Source organism: Adelges cooleyi, unplaced genomic scaffold (genome assembly GCF_023614345.1).
Source record: "Adelges cooleyi isolate 19-005CV unplaced genomic scaffold, UGA_ACOO_1.1 ACOO_flye_CR_arks_rails_tigmint_CR_PRNA_247, whole genome shotgun sequence".
NCBI classification, from domain to species: Eukaryota; Metazoa; Arthropoda; class Insecta; order Hemiptera; family Adelgidae; genus Adelges; species Adelges cooleyi.
The window spans coordinates 9,451,937-9,464,910 of NW_026095912.1; the positions used below are offsets into that span (position 1 = coordinate 9,451,937).

At 29.7% G+C, this 12,974-nt stretch overlaps 2 protein-coding genes across 2 annotated transcripts; both read right to left on the reverse strand.

Moving 5' to 3' along the window:
* Nucleotides 1-609: 609 nt before the first annotated feature.
* LOC126837035 (trypsin epsilon-like) lies at nucleotides 610-3,068 on the reverse strand. The gene is made up of 4 exons (XM_050570756.1): nucleotides 2,850-3,068; nucleotides 2,627-2,776; nucleotides 1,725-1,926; nucleotides 610-944 (listed from the first exon to the last, which is right to left on the reverse strand). The coding sequence occupies exons 1-4, from the start codon at nucleotides 3,066-3,068 to the stop codon at nucleotides 610-612; spliced, it is 906 nt and encodes a 301-aa protein (XP_050426713.1).
* A 1,976-nt stretch (nucleotides 3,069-5,044) lies between these two features.
* Nucleotides 5,045-7,960, reverse strand: LOC126837104 (protein OPI10 homolog). The gene is made up of 3 exons (XM_050570903.1): nucleotides 7,600-7,960; nucleotides 6,316-6,445; nucleotides 5,045-5,527 (listed from the first exon to the last, which is right to left on the reverse strand). Exons 1-3 carry the CDS (start codon nucleotides 7,648-7,650, stop codon nucleotides 5,103-5,105), a joined length of 606 nt encoding a protein of 201 aa, XP_050426860.1. The 5' UTR covers nucleotides 7,651-7,960; the 3' UTR covers nucleotides 5,045-5,102.
* Nucleotides 7,961-12,974: the final 5,014 nt, after the last annotated feature.

Genomic DNA, 12,974 nt, shown 5'->3' on the forward strand with positions numbered 1-12,974 from the left:
ATTTTCATCAAAAATACTTAATAATTTTATTTGTTCTTTGGATTTTGGATGCAATTGGTATTGAGTAAAAATTGAAGTAGTTTTTGTCTTCCGGCTTGGACTTTTCTCTGTTGTCGTGTACATAACTGAAGTAATTAATCTGCAGTAATATATTATTTTTTACTGTCTTGGTACGAGACGAATGTATACTATATTTTACTTGTTTTATTATTATTCGGTATAAACGACTAAAAATATTAAGTTGGTACACGATTTATGTTTCGAACAATAAATATTTGGATAAATTATGTTACGTATTCTTAACAGTTTATTGTATACTTTAACATATTGTTTATTAACCATTTACCTAGAACACTTAGGAAAACCAAATTCACAATTGAAATAAGGTTAACTTATGTTTTGGCAAAATATTCAAGAAAAAATGAGTTTTAATCAATGTTTCTAATCAATTTCTGAAATGTTTCTAAACATAAAAATGTTGTTTTAAACACAAAAAACTGATCAATTCTTATTTCGTAATTAAATACCAACGATGGTAATTTTAAAATTTATAATTTTTTTTAAATTTTACAATCATTGTTTAATTACTGTTGGTTTGCTATTATTCATTCAGATCGAATAAAATACAACTTGCCCGCTCAGCGATAGAATGGCGAAAAACGCAACTATGGTAAAATATTGTCGGTTGGTTGGTGTATTATCGTAGTAATCGTCGTAGCTATCACCGTTTATTTGATTATCGATCCATTCTCTGTAGTAATACAAGAATATATGTCTGGTCTGCACATCTGGATCGCCACATACTGTATCGTTGTTATACTTATAATTATAACCGTCCTTGACTGATCCGTATAACTTATCATTGCAGATCATAGGTCCGCCGCTGTCACCTTGACACACCATTTGTTTATTGGGTTGTGCGCACAAAAACTTCTGCCAACCGTCTGCCATTAATAACCAGAACATTAATATCCACGAGTTTAAATACGATGAATGTCGTTTTCAATGTTTTGTAGACGATATCGGACCTCGTTCATGCAAAACACATAAGTCCAAAATCGTATTTTTTCGTCCAGATTATTCATATTATAAAGAGCAACAGAAAATTACTTTACTTTATACTTATAATTACCCGATAATGTCAAAGAGGCTATAGCAATGATTTACAAGACTTTAATTCTTGTTACGAATTAAGTCAAGTAGCTTAGTATACAAACGTTTTTATTTAAAAGTAGAGGGTGTGGACTGTGGGAGGAATTAAAAGTCTGTTAGGTTTGAAGAGAGCATGATAAGAAACGACAACTTTTAGAAGTATCGGTTTTGTGTTGTTTATCGAAGGTAATTGTGATATTGAAATAAAAATGTAGCTGGCGGTACGATTATGGGTCTGAGATATTCTGTAAAATAAAATAAACACGGATACATCCATAAATTTATCAAATTGATAAAAGGGAAAATATTGAAAAAGCCGTCAATATTGGGATTTAACGAAATTATATACACAAAATTGGAGTAAGTGGAATCGGTTCGAATATAAAATCGGGTAGCTTAGGGAGTTGCACGAAAAGAACGTACGGTGATTATGTATTATAGCTGTAGAATTTCAGCTTGAATAAAGTGATGATGCCAAAGCAGATGATTGAGATTTTTTTTTACCACTCATGTGGAATTAACAGCTAATCGAATAGTTTTCAAGTACACCGAATCAATTAATTAAGGCTCACCGATTGCCCAAGGCTGAGCGCATGCATTCGGCCCGTGTCCAGTCACCACTTCTGTTTGGTACCCATCCGATTTAGCAACTTGCTGCAATTCTCTTTGACCAAATCCAATGACGACACAATTAATAGTTCTGTCATTTGCAAATTCTTCTGGTGTTCCGCCGATCACTGCGAAGGAGTCAAACCCTTTCCACTCGGATGTCATCTACGTGCGGTCCGTACAAAGCCAGGTGTTATATATAACGGCCTTAATTAAAGAAAAATATCTAGAATACAACTTCCTAATAGCAAAACTTTTCACCATTTTTGACAAGGGGTGAGAACGATAAATATTGGAGTTAGTTGTAAATATATACCCCAGTTATTACAAATAAGCCAGAATTTTGTTAAAAGTTGTAGCGGCTAACGTGCATCTAAGGTGGTAAATTAGTGCAAGTTAAGATGGCTATGTGTATATTATAAATACCAACTATATTTAGTTAGGAAAATCCGCCAGAGCAATTGTTTAAGTAACTTTAAAAATAAGTTATTTCAAAAATTTATACTTTATATTTCAATATTAATGTAGTAAAATACGACATTTCCCAATATTTAATGTGATCTGTGTCTAAATTGAATGAATCTTTCAAGAATTCAGACCCTATTTGGATGTGATCTTTAAAATAACCAGGATACATAGGGACTAATTTGGATGCAGCTATGAACTATGCCTAAAGAAATGTGAAGAGATCGAGAAATAATAAGATCTAAGTCATTATCCCATATCACTAATGTAAACAACCTAGGTGAGGTAAACACTTTTAGAAACTCTACAAATTCCCCTAGTTTTCAGTATTCGATGATGTATACCAAGATTCAGTGTCGTGAGTTCACCGTTACTCGCCCCCCCAGTTCTAGCATACTACCCGTTTAGTTGTTATTCGTGAGTATACTTCTAACAGACTTATGTCCGGCGTTTGGGTTGATGGCGTATAACCTTCGTGCTGGTGGATGACCTGCACATCTCTCTTCAGATCTGGGTTTCTCCAAGATTTGGAGACATGGCCGCGGTACACCTGTTTTGTCAATCACGATCCGGAATGTATACAAATCACACAACTGCACCATCACCAACTATATGGGACTTACCTTCATGTCTTTGGCGGCCATTTGCCACGAACAGTGGGCGGCGGTCAACACGAACAGCGGTTGGATTAGCGACCCAGTACACGTGTGAGCAATGCCTCTCACCATTATTACATATGGATACTTAACGTCATCGTACACAGTTCCGTGGGCTACCAAGTCATTCCTATCGTCGATGCTTTGATTGACACTAACTCTGGGGACGTTAGCTGTAGATGTCATGATCGTTACAAGGCAGAGCCATGGCCACGTACGCATATACCCAAGCATCGTAATTAAAGGGTTTAGCGGTAATTTTTTTCATGTTTGGTGATCATTTTTAAACGTACGATTTTCTATATTGGATTCAATCACAACCGGTTTTTATTTACATAAAACCCTTTTTGAAAAAATAATTTTAAGCAAAATAACACCAACAAAAATAATATTTATAACAATAAAAATGTTATTCGGCCAACAGTTATGTTCGTTTATACCTTGTAACAGCTGTGTTGGACTGCATTATTCCGTTGTGTCGAACAGTGCATATTAAACAACAAAAAAATTCCTAAATCGAGAAAACCTTTTTTAAAATATGCTTTTTTTATGTAGACAGCTATAAGTTTGGTACAAAATATATTGTATTACCTAAAAAGTAAAAATACACAATTTTATCTCTAAAAAGGAATTATTATTATCATCCTTTTTATTTCTCAGAATTGCTCAAATGTTTATGTTCTGGCAAAACATTCAAGAAAAAATGAATTTAAAATTAATGTTACACTATAATAAATCATATTTCAAAATGTTTGTCCCAAGTCATCTTCAAGCTATCAAAATTTACAACATAGTTTTTTTATACGATAATATAGTATCAATAATACAGAGGGGCCCATATTTAGACTTTAGTCATAAGTGGAATTTTAATGGGAACATCTGGTTATGTAATATCCCAACTTACAGATTAAAATTGTTATTTGTTTACCTAACTTACATGATGATAATAATAATGATGCTAATTATTGATCCACAATATCATGCAAAATTCTCTTACCAATCGGTATACCACTCAACATTTAAAAAACGTCAACTATAGAGAAAAGTCCAATCATTTTTTTGGAAAATTAAATTTTGAGTGATAAATAATTTTTTAGAGAATTTACAAACATTTTAAGACAGATAATGTGTATATATAAAAAAATAAATATGAATTCAAATTTTTTATAGTCAGTTTTTTCTAAGATAACTATAGTCTTCTACAGTTTAAATTAAAGCCTTGTAATGAGTGGTATTTTATTATTATTTATTAATATTTTAATATAATGTATTCATTTCTACAGATTAATTAGGTTTTGAACACTACAACTGCTAATATTATTTAGTTATTATTGAAGAGCCCAATTTAAAAAGAATAATACTTTAATTAATAACTAGAAGTGTATATTGGAGAAATAGTTATTAGGTTATAATTGTTTTGATGTTAGGTAGAAATATTACATTAGGTAGTTATTGCTATATTTCATTCACCGTTAAAACAATACCATACAACAAATTTACTTTAATGTTTAACTGTCATTTGCCTAAAATTCACTTGAAAGTTATTTAGTATATAAAAATTGTTGTTTTTAATTATCATTTTGCACAGTTTTAGATTCAACCCCCTATAAAATATTAACTTATAATAAATTGAAGACCGATACAAAAAAAAAAAGAGTACATTGATTTTCTTAATTAATCGATTAAAACATTAAGATATTAGAAATATGAGATACTATAGTTATAAATAATATCTTTTAAAAGTTGTAACACTTTTTTTGTATTTTTCACACTATTAATCATACCAACACTATGTGTTAAAATTGTATTTTAAAAAAATTAAAAAATGAATATTTAACAAAATTATGATTGGACACAATTTTTGAAATACGGATAAACATTTTGAAACGATTGATTTTGATGTTAATGGAATAGAATTAGTTTTAATTAACATGAAATAATTCAAAACAACAGTGTTGTTTAAATGGTACGTTAGTTTATATTTTACTTAGTATTTAATAAATAATTTGTATATTTAGATAGTGGTTTATATGAAAAATAAAATAGAATGTTGATAATAATTTAAATCGCTTATTAAGAACAATTTTACGTAAATTTTCATATACATCAAAATATATTTATATAAAAATTAAATTGAAACACTTGATACAAGCAAAACCATATAAATTAAAATTATTATATTTTAAAGGCACATTTTAAACATGTTTTCTTACAAACAAATTACGATTTCCAAAAATTTGGATTTAAATTTAATTTTCGTTCAAAATTTTCATACCACTTTTGTATTGTTACTAATGGTACCATAGGACATTGTTGAGGACCAGCGTCGATTGCATAACTACTTACAAAGTTAAACAAGTTCTGTACCATTTTTTGCGTGAACTCAACGAATAAGGACACATTTTGTATGTTTTCAGTATGGGCCACCTGCGCTTCAATATCCATCAGAGGTTCAATGGAGATACCAATTTGAGCATTTATTGTTACAGATGGAAATTGACTAAAAGCATTTGATGGTTGATTTGTTAAATCTATGTGTTGTTTAAGGTTTGAAAGTTTGTATATAGCAGATGGTTTTTGATTTGACAATGTGCCCAACAACTGCCAGTTTGGCCGTGCGTGTTCATCAGGCCAACTAAAGTAAACTGAAAAAATAAATTAAACTAAATAAATAATTAATAAAATTAATAAATAATACATTTTAAAATAAAAACCTGACAAAAAGAAAATAGTAATTTTGGTAATAAAAATAGTCGTCATTTCAAAATTCTAAAACATTTGAAATGATTAGAAAAAAGAGGTTGTATTGGGCCGACTAAGCGTGATGGATTGAAAATATTATTCTATAGGTGGTAATAGAGAAAAAAAATCGGGAGGAAAGAACGCTTAGAAGACCAAAATTAAAATGAGTGGATCATGGATGTATTTAAGAAGGACAAGGAGGAGGTCTGAATTGAAAAGAACGAGAAACACATAGAGTAGAAAGAAGGATATAGTGAGAGATAAGATGTCTCTAATGTCTATAACCTAAAGAATAAGCAGAAATAATTCAGCTAGGCACTCAATCGGTTGATTACAAAAAGGTTAACAAAATGTATAGTCTTTCAATTTTTATTCTGATCATAGTTTAAGAAAAACTGTTTATCAGTTTTATAAATGTTTGATTAAATTAATATGCCAACCGTGCATAACAGTAAAGTATAATTTTATAAATGTAATAACTAATAATATCATTTAGCTCAGTTCAGTGGACACATTATAGCTGACCAGTTATTAGAGTTTAACTGCATTGATCACTGTTTATACCCAGTTGAGTGACTACCATGCTGTCAAACAACTAATTAAGCAATATTTTATTAATATATACCTATCTGTTCTTATAAAGTATATAAATTTCAAGAATAAATGAAAAATTCAAATAAAACATGCATACCAAATCCGGCGGTTCCTTCAGGAAACGGAATGAGCCCAGTCAAAAAGACACAAATATAATTGACAGATTCAGCCGATTGAATATTAATCATAAATTTAGTTTCTTCAAGTCGTTCAAAATCCGTACGAACCTAAAATTGTTTTAAATATTGTAATAGTATAGATAAAATTGATGTAATATAATAATTTAAGGGGATTCGATATCGGCCGTTTTTTTCAGTCAATACTCATCATTTTTTGTCCATTGCTCAGGCCGAACCAGTAATCCGATAAGTAATTTGAAAACATATTTGAATTTGTCATGAAGTTTACTTGAGATCATACGAGGCACTTTTTTCAAATAAACCCTTTACAAATATGATTTTAAAATTTGAAATTTTATAAAATGTTTAAACGTTTCTTATTCATAGTAAGAAAAATATATTAAAAAAGTACATCATAGAATCCAAAATAAACTTCATAAAGAAATCAAATTTGTTTTCAGATTACTAATCGGATCACTGCTTCGGCCTGTGTGATGGACAAAAAATGTACTATTATATTAACTAAAATGGCTTTTACTCATAGACAATATGATTTAAATTAAAAATAATACGATAAAGCTTATACAAATTAACTGGTAAATTAATTGATATGGTCGCATTTTATTTAAACCACTTTTTTCTTATATACTGCCTATACAAAACTCCTTACAAATGGTCGGTATCGAATTCCCTTAATATTAAAATATTATATACATTTACAATTTAAGCCATTTGTTAGTAATTACTGTCACTTTAATGATAGCAATTCTTTTACTATTTGAATGCATAATTAATAGAATTATAATGCTAGAAATGCTAAATGTATATAAAGATGCACAATAGATAAACCATAAAATAGGAATACTAACACCATGCCACATATAGTCTTTTGATAACATATGAACGTAACAATTGTATGGTTAGTATAGGATTAGGTCTAAAATATTATACATTTTTTTTTATTAAAAACATTTACTACATTTACATGCAAAGTTAAACACTGCTTAAAGTGGTTTAATCATGTATTACATAGGCATCTAAAATCCACCTAAAGAAAATAAAACCAATTCAATTATATTATAACTATTATTTTGTTCCCCGGGAATATTATAAAATTGAGTTTTGTTCGTTTGATTTACCTAGTTAAATAAATCAGTAATATATACTTCAACTAATTAAATAAAACTACTTTATATCAAAAAAAGGTTTATGTACTTTCATGTTCATAAGTTATTCACATATTTGTTTTTGAATACACTTACCAGTCGTCCACTTACTAGTAAGCCGAACATACTTTGAGTTGCATCTCCCATGTTTGTTATGCTATGCGTATGTGATCGAAATGCAGTATTGGAAAAAATCACTTAATTATTGAAAAAAACTTACAAAAAAAGTTTTACAAAATAAAATTAAATTGAAAACTTTTCAAGAATTGAAATATTAGAAAAAAAATGCTAATTAAGTTTGGCATAGAACACAATTCTTGAGCGGTACAGCTTATAAATGTTTTGCTAGAATTTAAAAAAATAACAGCTTACTTATAACGTTTCAAAAATCAAACGGTTTAGGAATTCATTTAACAAGTCGTGGTTTTCCTTCAGGACTAGTAAAAAATAATCGGTGTAATACATCATAACTATGATAAGTGATAACAATCGGTTGTGAATCGTGATAAGAACACAGGACGCAAGACGGATTGTCGACAACGCCGTTATCATTGACCAAAACGGCGCCAAATTAATAATTTAAAAAAAATCAATTAAAAAAATTTCTAGAAACTTTAAATTTAAATAATACTCAAGAACTGTTAAAAAAAATGCATATTGCTGGGATGCACAAAAGGTAGATAATAGGTAATGGTGGTTCATAAAAATGTTTATATCTTCCAAAAAGTATTTTGCTGGTTACGTCTTTAAAAGTGTTTTTGCTACCAATTATTATTTTGAAAAAAATTTTTTTTTATAAAACATTATTTGTAGTAATAGATAACTAGATGAACATTGACGATAATTTATTCAAATTTCAGTGGGATGGTAACATATTTAACTTTAATGTAAGCTGTACAGGCTTCGACCACATCCCATCCACACGAGTAATCAACAGTCTACATTATAGTATACCGTAGAACACGTTTTTAAAAATTATGATTCCAATAAAAATATAATAACCTAATTTAGATGCATTATATAGTTTCAAACAATATTTTATAATTAAATTAAATTGCATTTATCTTCATACTATTATTCTGTTTCTTTCAGCAAATGTATTAATAATTTCTAAGCTGTCAACATTTTTCCATCTATAATTATGATCTATAATTATTACATTTTTGGACGTTTAAAAAAATAGTATTTTTTTATTTGAATAAATTATATATTAAATTTAATGAAAAAGTATGATATCGTGTTAATAAATGTATAAGATTAATGGACAGTACGTTCGTCTAAAAACCATCATCTCACGATAGCACCGTCGGGCCTTCAAGGCCTGTGAAATTTGCATGATGATGATATCATAATAAATATAATATAAGCAAAATCATTAAACATTTAAACTTTAACATTACTTAAATATTATAAATCTATAATACAATATCAAAAGTATGTGTTGAAAGAAAAACCAGTAAACCCCAATTGCTCATTAAACCCCATTAATACCCATTTGAAACCCATTAAAACTCATTAAACCCCGACCTGGCTGTTTTTTTTAAGTTCGTAGATGTTTTGAACCTTGCTATTATACCTACATGTTAAAATATTTACGTGTCTGGTGTCACCGTTAAATAAGATTTCTGAGGATAATTATCGCTGGATATTATGTTATACCAATATAGTTTAATCTGTGTAAAAACAGTGCATAATATTATAATAAATAACTTGTATATAGTTGCAATATTTCCCTTCGGTATTGAGTGCGAAACAGCGTAGCATATTCAAGACATTAAGCTATTTGCATATTTAATGGTAGATTGAATATTTTGCAACATTTTAGTTCTGGTAAAAAAAACAGTAACAGTAGAAGGACGAAATTTTCTGGGCACACACTCGTGCTTCGTGCGGAAGGTGAAGGTCTTGAAAATGTGAAATCTGTGGTTCGATTATGTTATTTATGATAAGTTATATTTTTAACTATTGATGAATCAAATAAAACAATACAATATTGTATCTGTGTATTTTATATCTGCCTATACGTTTTCCTTTTCTTCTTCGCCTTCATCTTAACTATTTGGGGTCAACCATTCTTGTAAAAGTTTAGGGCCTCCCCTCGACATGATCCCCCACATCAGCAAATACCAGCAGTCCTTGTATAATTTTCGATCGTATCCAACTGCCTTTTTTCGACCTTCCTTTTCCATTTTTTCTTCTTACGTTTCTTTCCCATAGGATTACCATTCTTTCTGCTTCCTATTATTTTCTCCTCTCCTCTTGTATGTGTACATTAATTTTTGAAATTTTATTTCGTCCTATATTAAGCTCTCGAGGCTATATGGTTGTTGCCGGCATGTTTTGTCACCCTTAACTATCCCTAATTCAAGTATAATGTACACTGGCCTTTGAGTCCCAGCTGTGGCGTAGCTAATTTTCAAAAGTCCTAGATTAATTAATTAATAAAGAATAAACATTTTTAAAAAACCTTAGCCACAAAAAATAATACACTTTAGCGTTAACTCGTATTTCGATAGCAATGCCATTATCATCACCGCTCACAATAACAGCCTGAGTCGCACTCACCTCATCAAAATATGATAAATGGTTCACTCAGTAAACCAGCGCTTAATATTTAAACGATGATACCCACCACCAGTCATATTATTTATACTTTTATGTGCGAGTAAAGACATGACGATGGCCAAAAGGAGGTGGTATGCGGTTGAGTAAGCGCGCAGATAAAAATAATAATATACTAGGTACCATTAAGTTTCAAATGTAGATAGAGCTCTGGAAAATACTAAAAAAAAAATTGAATACTGTGTCTACTATTGTGAAACGACATAAACTAAAGTGTCTCCAAAAAGAAGAAACCAGTTATAAGATTTTTTGACGTTTTCCCAAAACACAAAAAAAACAAATAAGAAGTTTAGATATACTCTACCCTTTTATAATCAATATCAAATAAAAGCTTAGGAGTCCATTAAAATAGTGTGTAAAAATGTATTATATAAAATAATTATTTCAAAAATTATTTTGTTAATGCTGAATTTTTAATCAAATTTTAATATACTGTTGGTTATACATGTCATAATTATTACGGTATTTAAATAAGAAATTTAATTTACTGTTTAAGTGGTTTTGAAACAAACATTGAAATTAAAATTACGGAAAATACAAATTTCAGACCTTTGACCTTTCGCGAATGTGATAAAAGTGCATTTATTAAGGCGATTGTATAGGAAATTATTAAATACAATTTAACATTAACCCAACTTTGTTAACATATAATATATTAACACAGGTAAGAGGGACGTCCTATTTTTATGTTTCATTTTTTTTCAACTTCTATAATGCATACAGGCTTTATTTTTGTACAAAAACATATGTTTCTATTTTCAACAATCCAAATTCCCTTTTTATTCAATTTAAATTCTGAAAAAAGTTTGCTAATAGCCGAACAACCCTAATCTTACGATCACTAAGTTTCACTTAGTATCACCCCGATACTAAAACTATAATTGCAAGTGTTAGTTTTATGCTTACACACAATCCTCAGCTTCGACAATTTACCACGTATTACAAATTGAATCAACATTTTTTAACACATTTGTAGGAACTATAATAGTTTTAACTTCAACACTAAAACCTAATTGTGATAAATTAAACAAAGATTTTATTTGTAATTTAGCTGACAGTTTTTTATTTTTGAAAAATTGTATGTTGAATAATTATTGATTACCATGTATCGTAGGGTTCTCATAAGATTAGGTTGGTTTTTTTAAAAAGAGTGTGGACCGTTAAAGAGCTGTGGTCCGGTCTACTCAGCTAACGTGAAATCCGGGTTTACACGATTCACTTTAAATAATCAGTAGTCTTTTATAGACTACTTAATCATTTCGGGTAAATTCGTTTTTTTATTAATAACGTATACATCTAAATCATCCAAATCGATCAATCAAACTGAATCGAGTAAACCTGATTTTAACTACGACTCCAAATGACTTTCAATGTTGTCACTTGTCTACCTTGTAAGTATTGCGATCTTTGTTTTGTTTTCCTTGTAGCATGCACACATAAAATATAAACAACACAAAAATGGATTACAGGAAAATTATGTTTAATTAAATACATATATATATATATACATATTAATATTACGTGTGTGTAATGGACTTAGATACATAAGAAAATCGCATTTTGGCGGGTTTTTAAACCGTCACCAATCGATTGTCACCACACGAATCTAGACCCGCGGTTTTGTTTAGTGTTCCGGGAGTGGACGCAATGTCTGATTTTAGTACACAGAATCGCTGTGATTGACATCTTTACTCATTAAAACACACCGTTCTTGACCAAAGGTTTTAGGGTCTGCGTTGGTCTAATTTCAGAATGTTGTGTGCAAGCTGACTATTATAGAAGAATTAAAAAAATAAAACAAAAGATAATTATTATTGTAAGGTTCGAAGAAGGTCGTAGTTTGTTCTTATAGTAGCCGTAGGCAATGCAACTGATAAGTATATTGGTGTAAGTAAAATGTAAATAGTTCCTTGACACAGTATACCGTACATATGGATAGATCTTGAGTAAAATATTATAAAGACAGGAAACATTTGTTACTGCATGTTGTTGTTTGTACAGTGTAAGATACGGAAATTAAGAAATAATCCTAGTCAGGCATTGTGTTGGTTGTGTCATTCGACGACTGTAGGATAGGCGCGGCAGTTTCTCACTGAAATTACCCGTCGGATGATTTGGTAATAAATAAAAAATATATAATTAAAAAATATATATAAAAATAATATAATTATAACACACACATAATACGTTGCTCGAATTTGAAACGGTGCAATTAACTAACATAATACCATTCGGATAGGTAATACATATTGTCATTGACAGAAAACACTGAAAGTTTAAATTAATGTAAATTTGTTATTTTCTATATATTTTTTGGCAAAAAATTAAATCTAAAAATTCAGCTATTTAAACAACACTGACTTCAAGTTTTATGGATTTAGTATCCTAAATCTCCTAAATTTTCACCAATGCTGTCAACTCCAATTTCTTCAAAAATAACATCCACACATTTATTTTTGGTCTAGTTCTATACCTCTTTTTTTTTAAGCAAAAAACCTCTAGTCTTGCTAATAATTCTCATTACTGAAATCCCTCTTGCGCGTTATACCAATAAACTAAAAAAATGTTCAACACTTCCAAACCATTTCAATATATTCTCTTTCAACTTACTTATGGTAATTGCTATCAATGAAACTCCCAAACAACCTCGTTCATACCTTCATATTTGTATAGGCGACTGCAGTCCGCCGAAATATTAAATAAATCTATTACTAAAAGAGGGCTTTAAAATATTTTCTTTCAAGTAAAGCTCTGCGCATAGAGTTGGTAACGAACCCAATGACAAAAAGCTTAGCTCCGACTATTTATAGAAATCTTTTCACCTTATTACATGGATCTTGTAACATATC

Bases quoted from the DNA above. Each gene is read 5' to 3' on its own strand.
- LOC126837035 (XM_050570756.1), bottom strand. From the start codon at position 3,068: ATGACATCTACAGCTAACGTCCCCAGAGTTAGTGTCAATCAAAGCATC. The intron at 2,777-2,849 runs GTAAGTCCCATA...TTGACAAAACAG, and splicing joins TGGCCGCCAAAGACATGAAG to GTGTACCGCGGCCATGTCTC. The intron at 945-1,724 runs GTGAGCCTTAAT...TATTAATGGCAG, and splicing joins CGCTCAGCCTTGGGCAATCG to ACGGTTGGCAGAAGTTTTTG.
- LOC126837104 (XM_050570903.1), bottom strand. From the start codon at position 7,650: ATGGGAGATGCAACTCAAAGTATGTTCGGCTTACTAGTAAGTGGACGA. The intron at 6,446-7,599 runs GTAAGTGTATTC...AAACAATTTTAG, and splicing joins TACTAGTAAGTGGACGACTG to GTTCGTACGGATTTTGAACG. The intron at 5,528-6,315 runs GTATGCATGTTT...TTATTTTTTCAG, and splicing joins TGAAGGAACCGCCGGATTTG to TTTACTTTAGTTGGCCTGAT.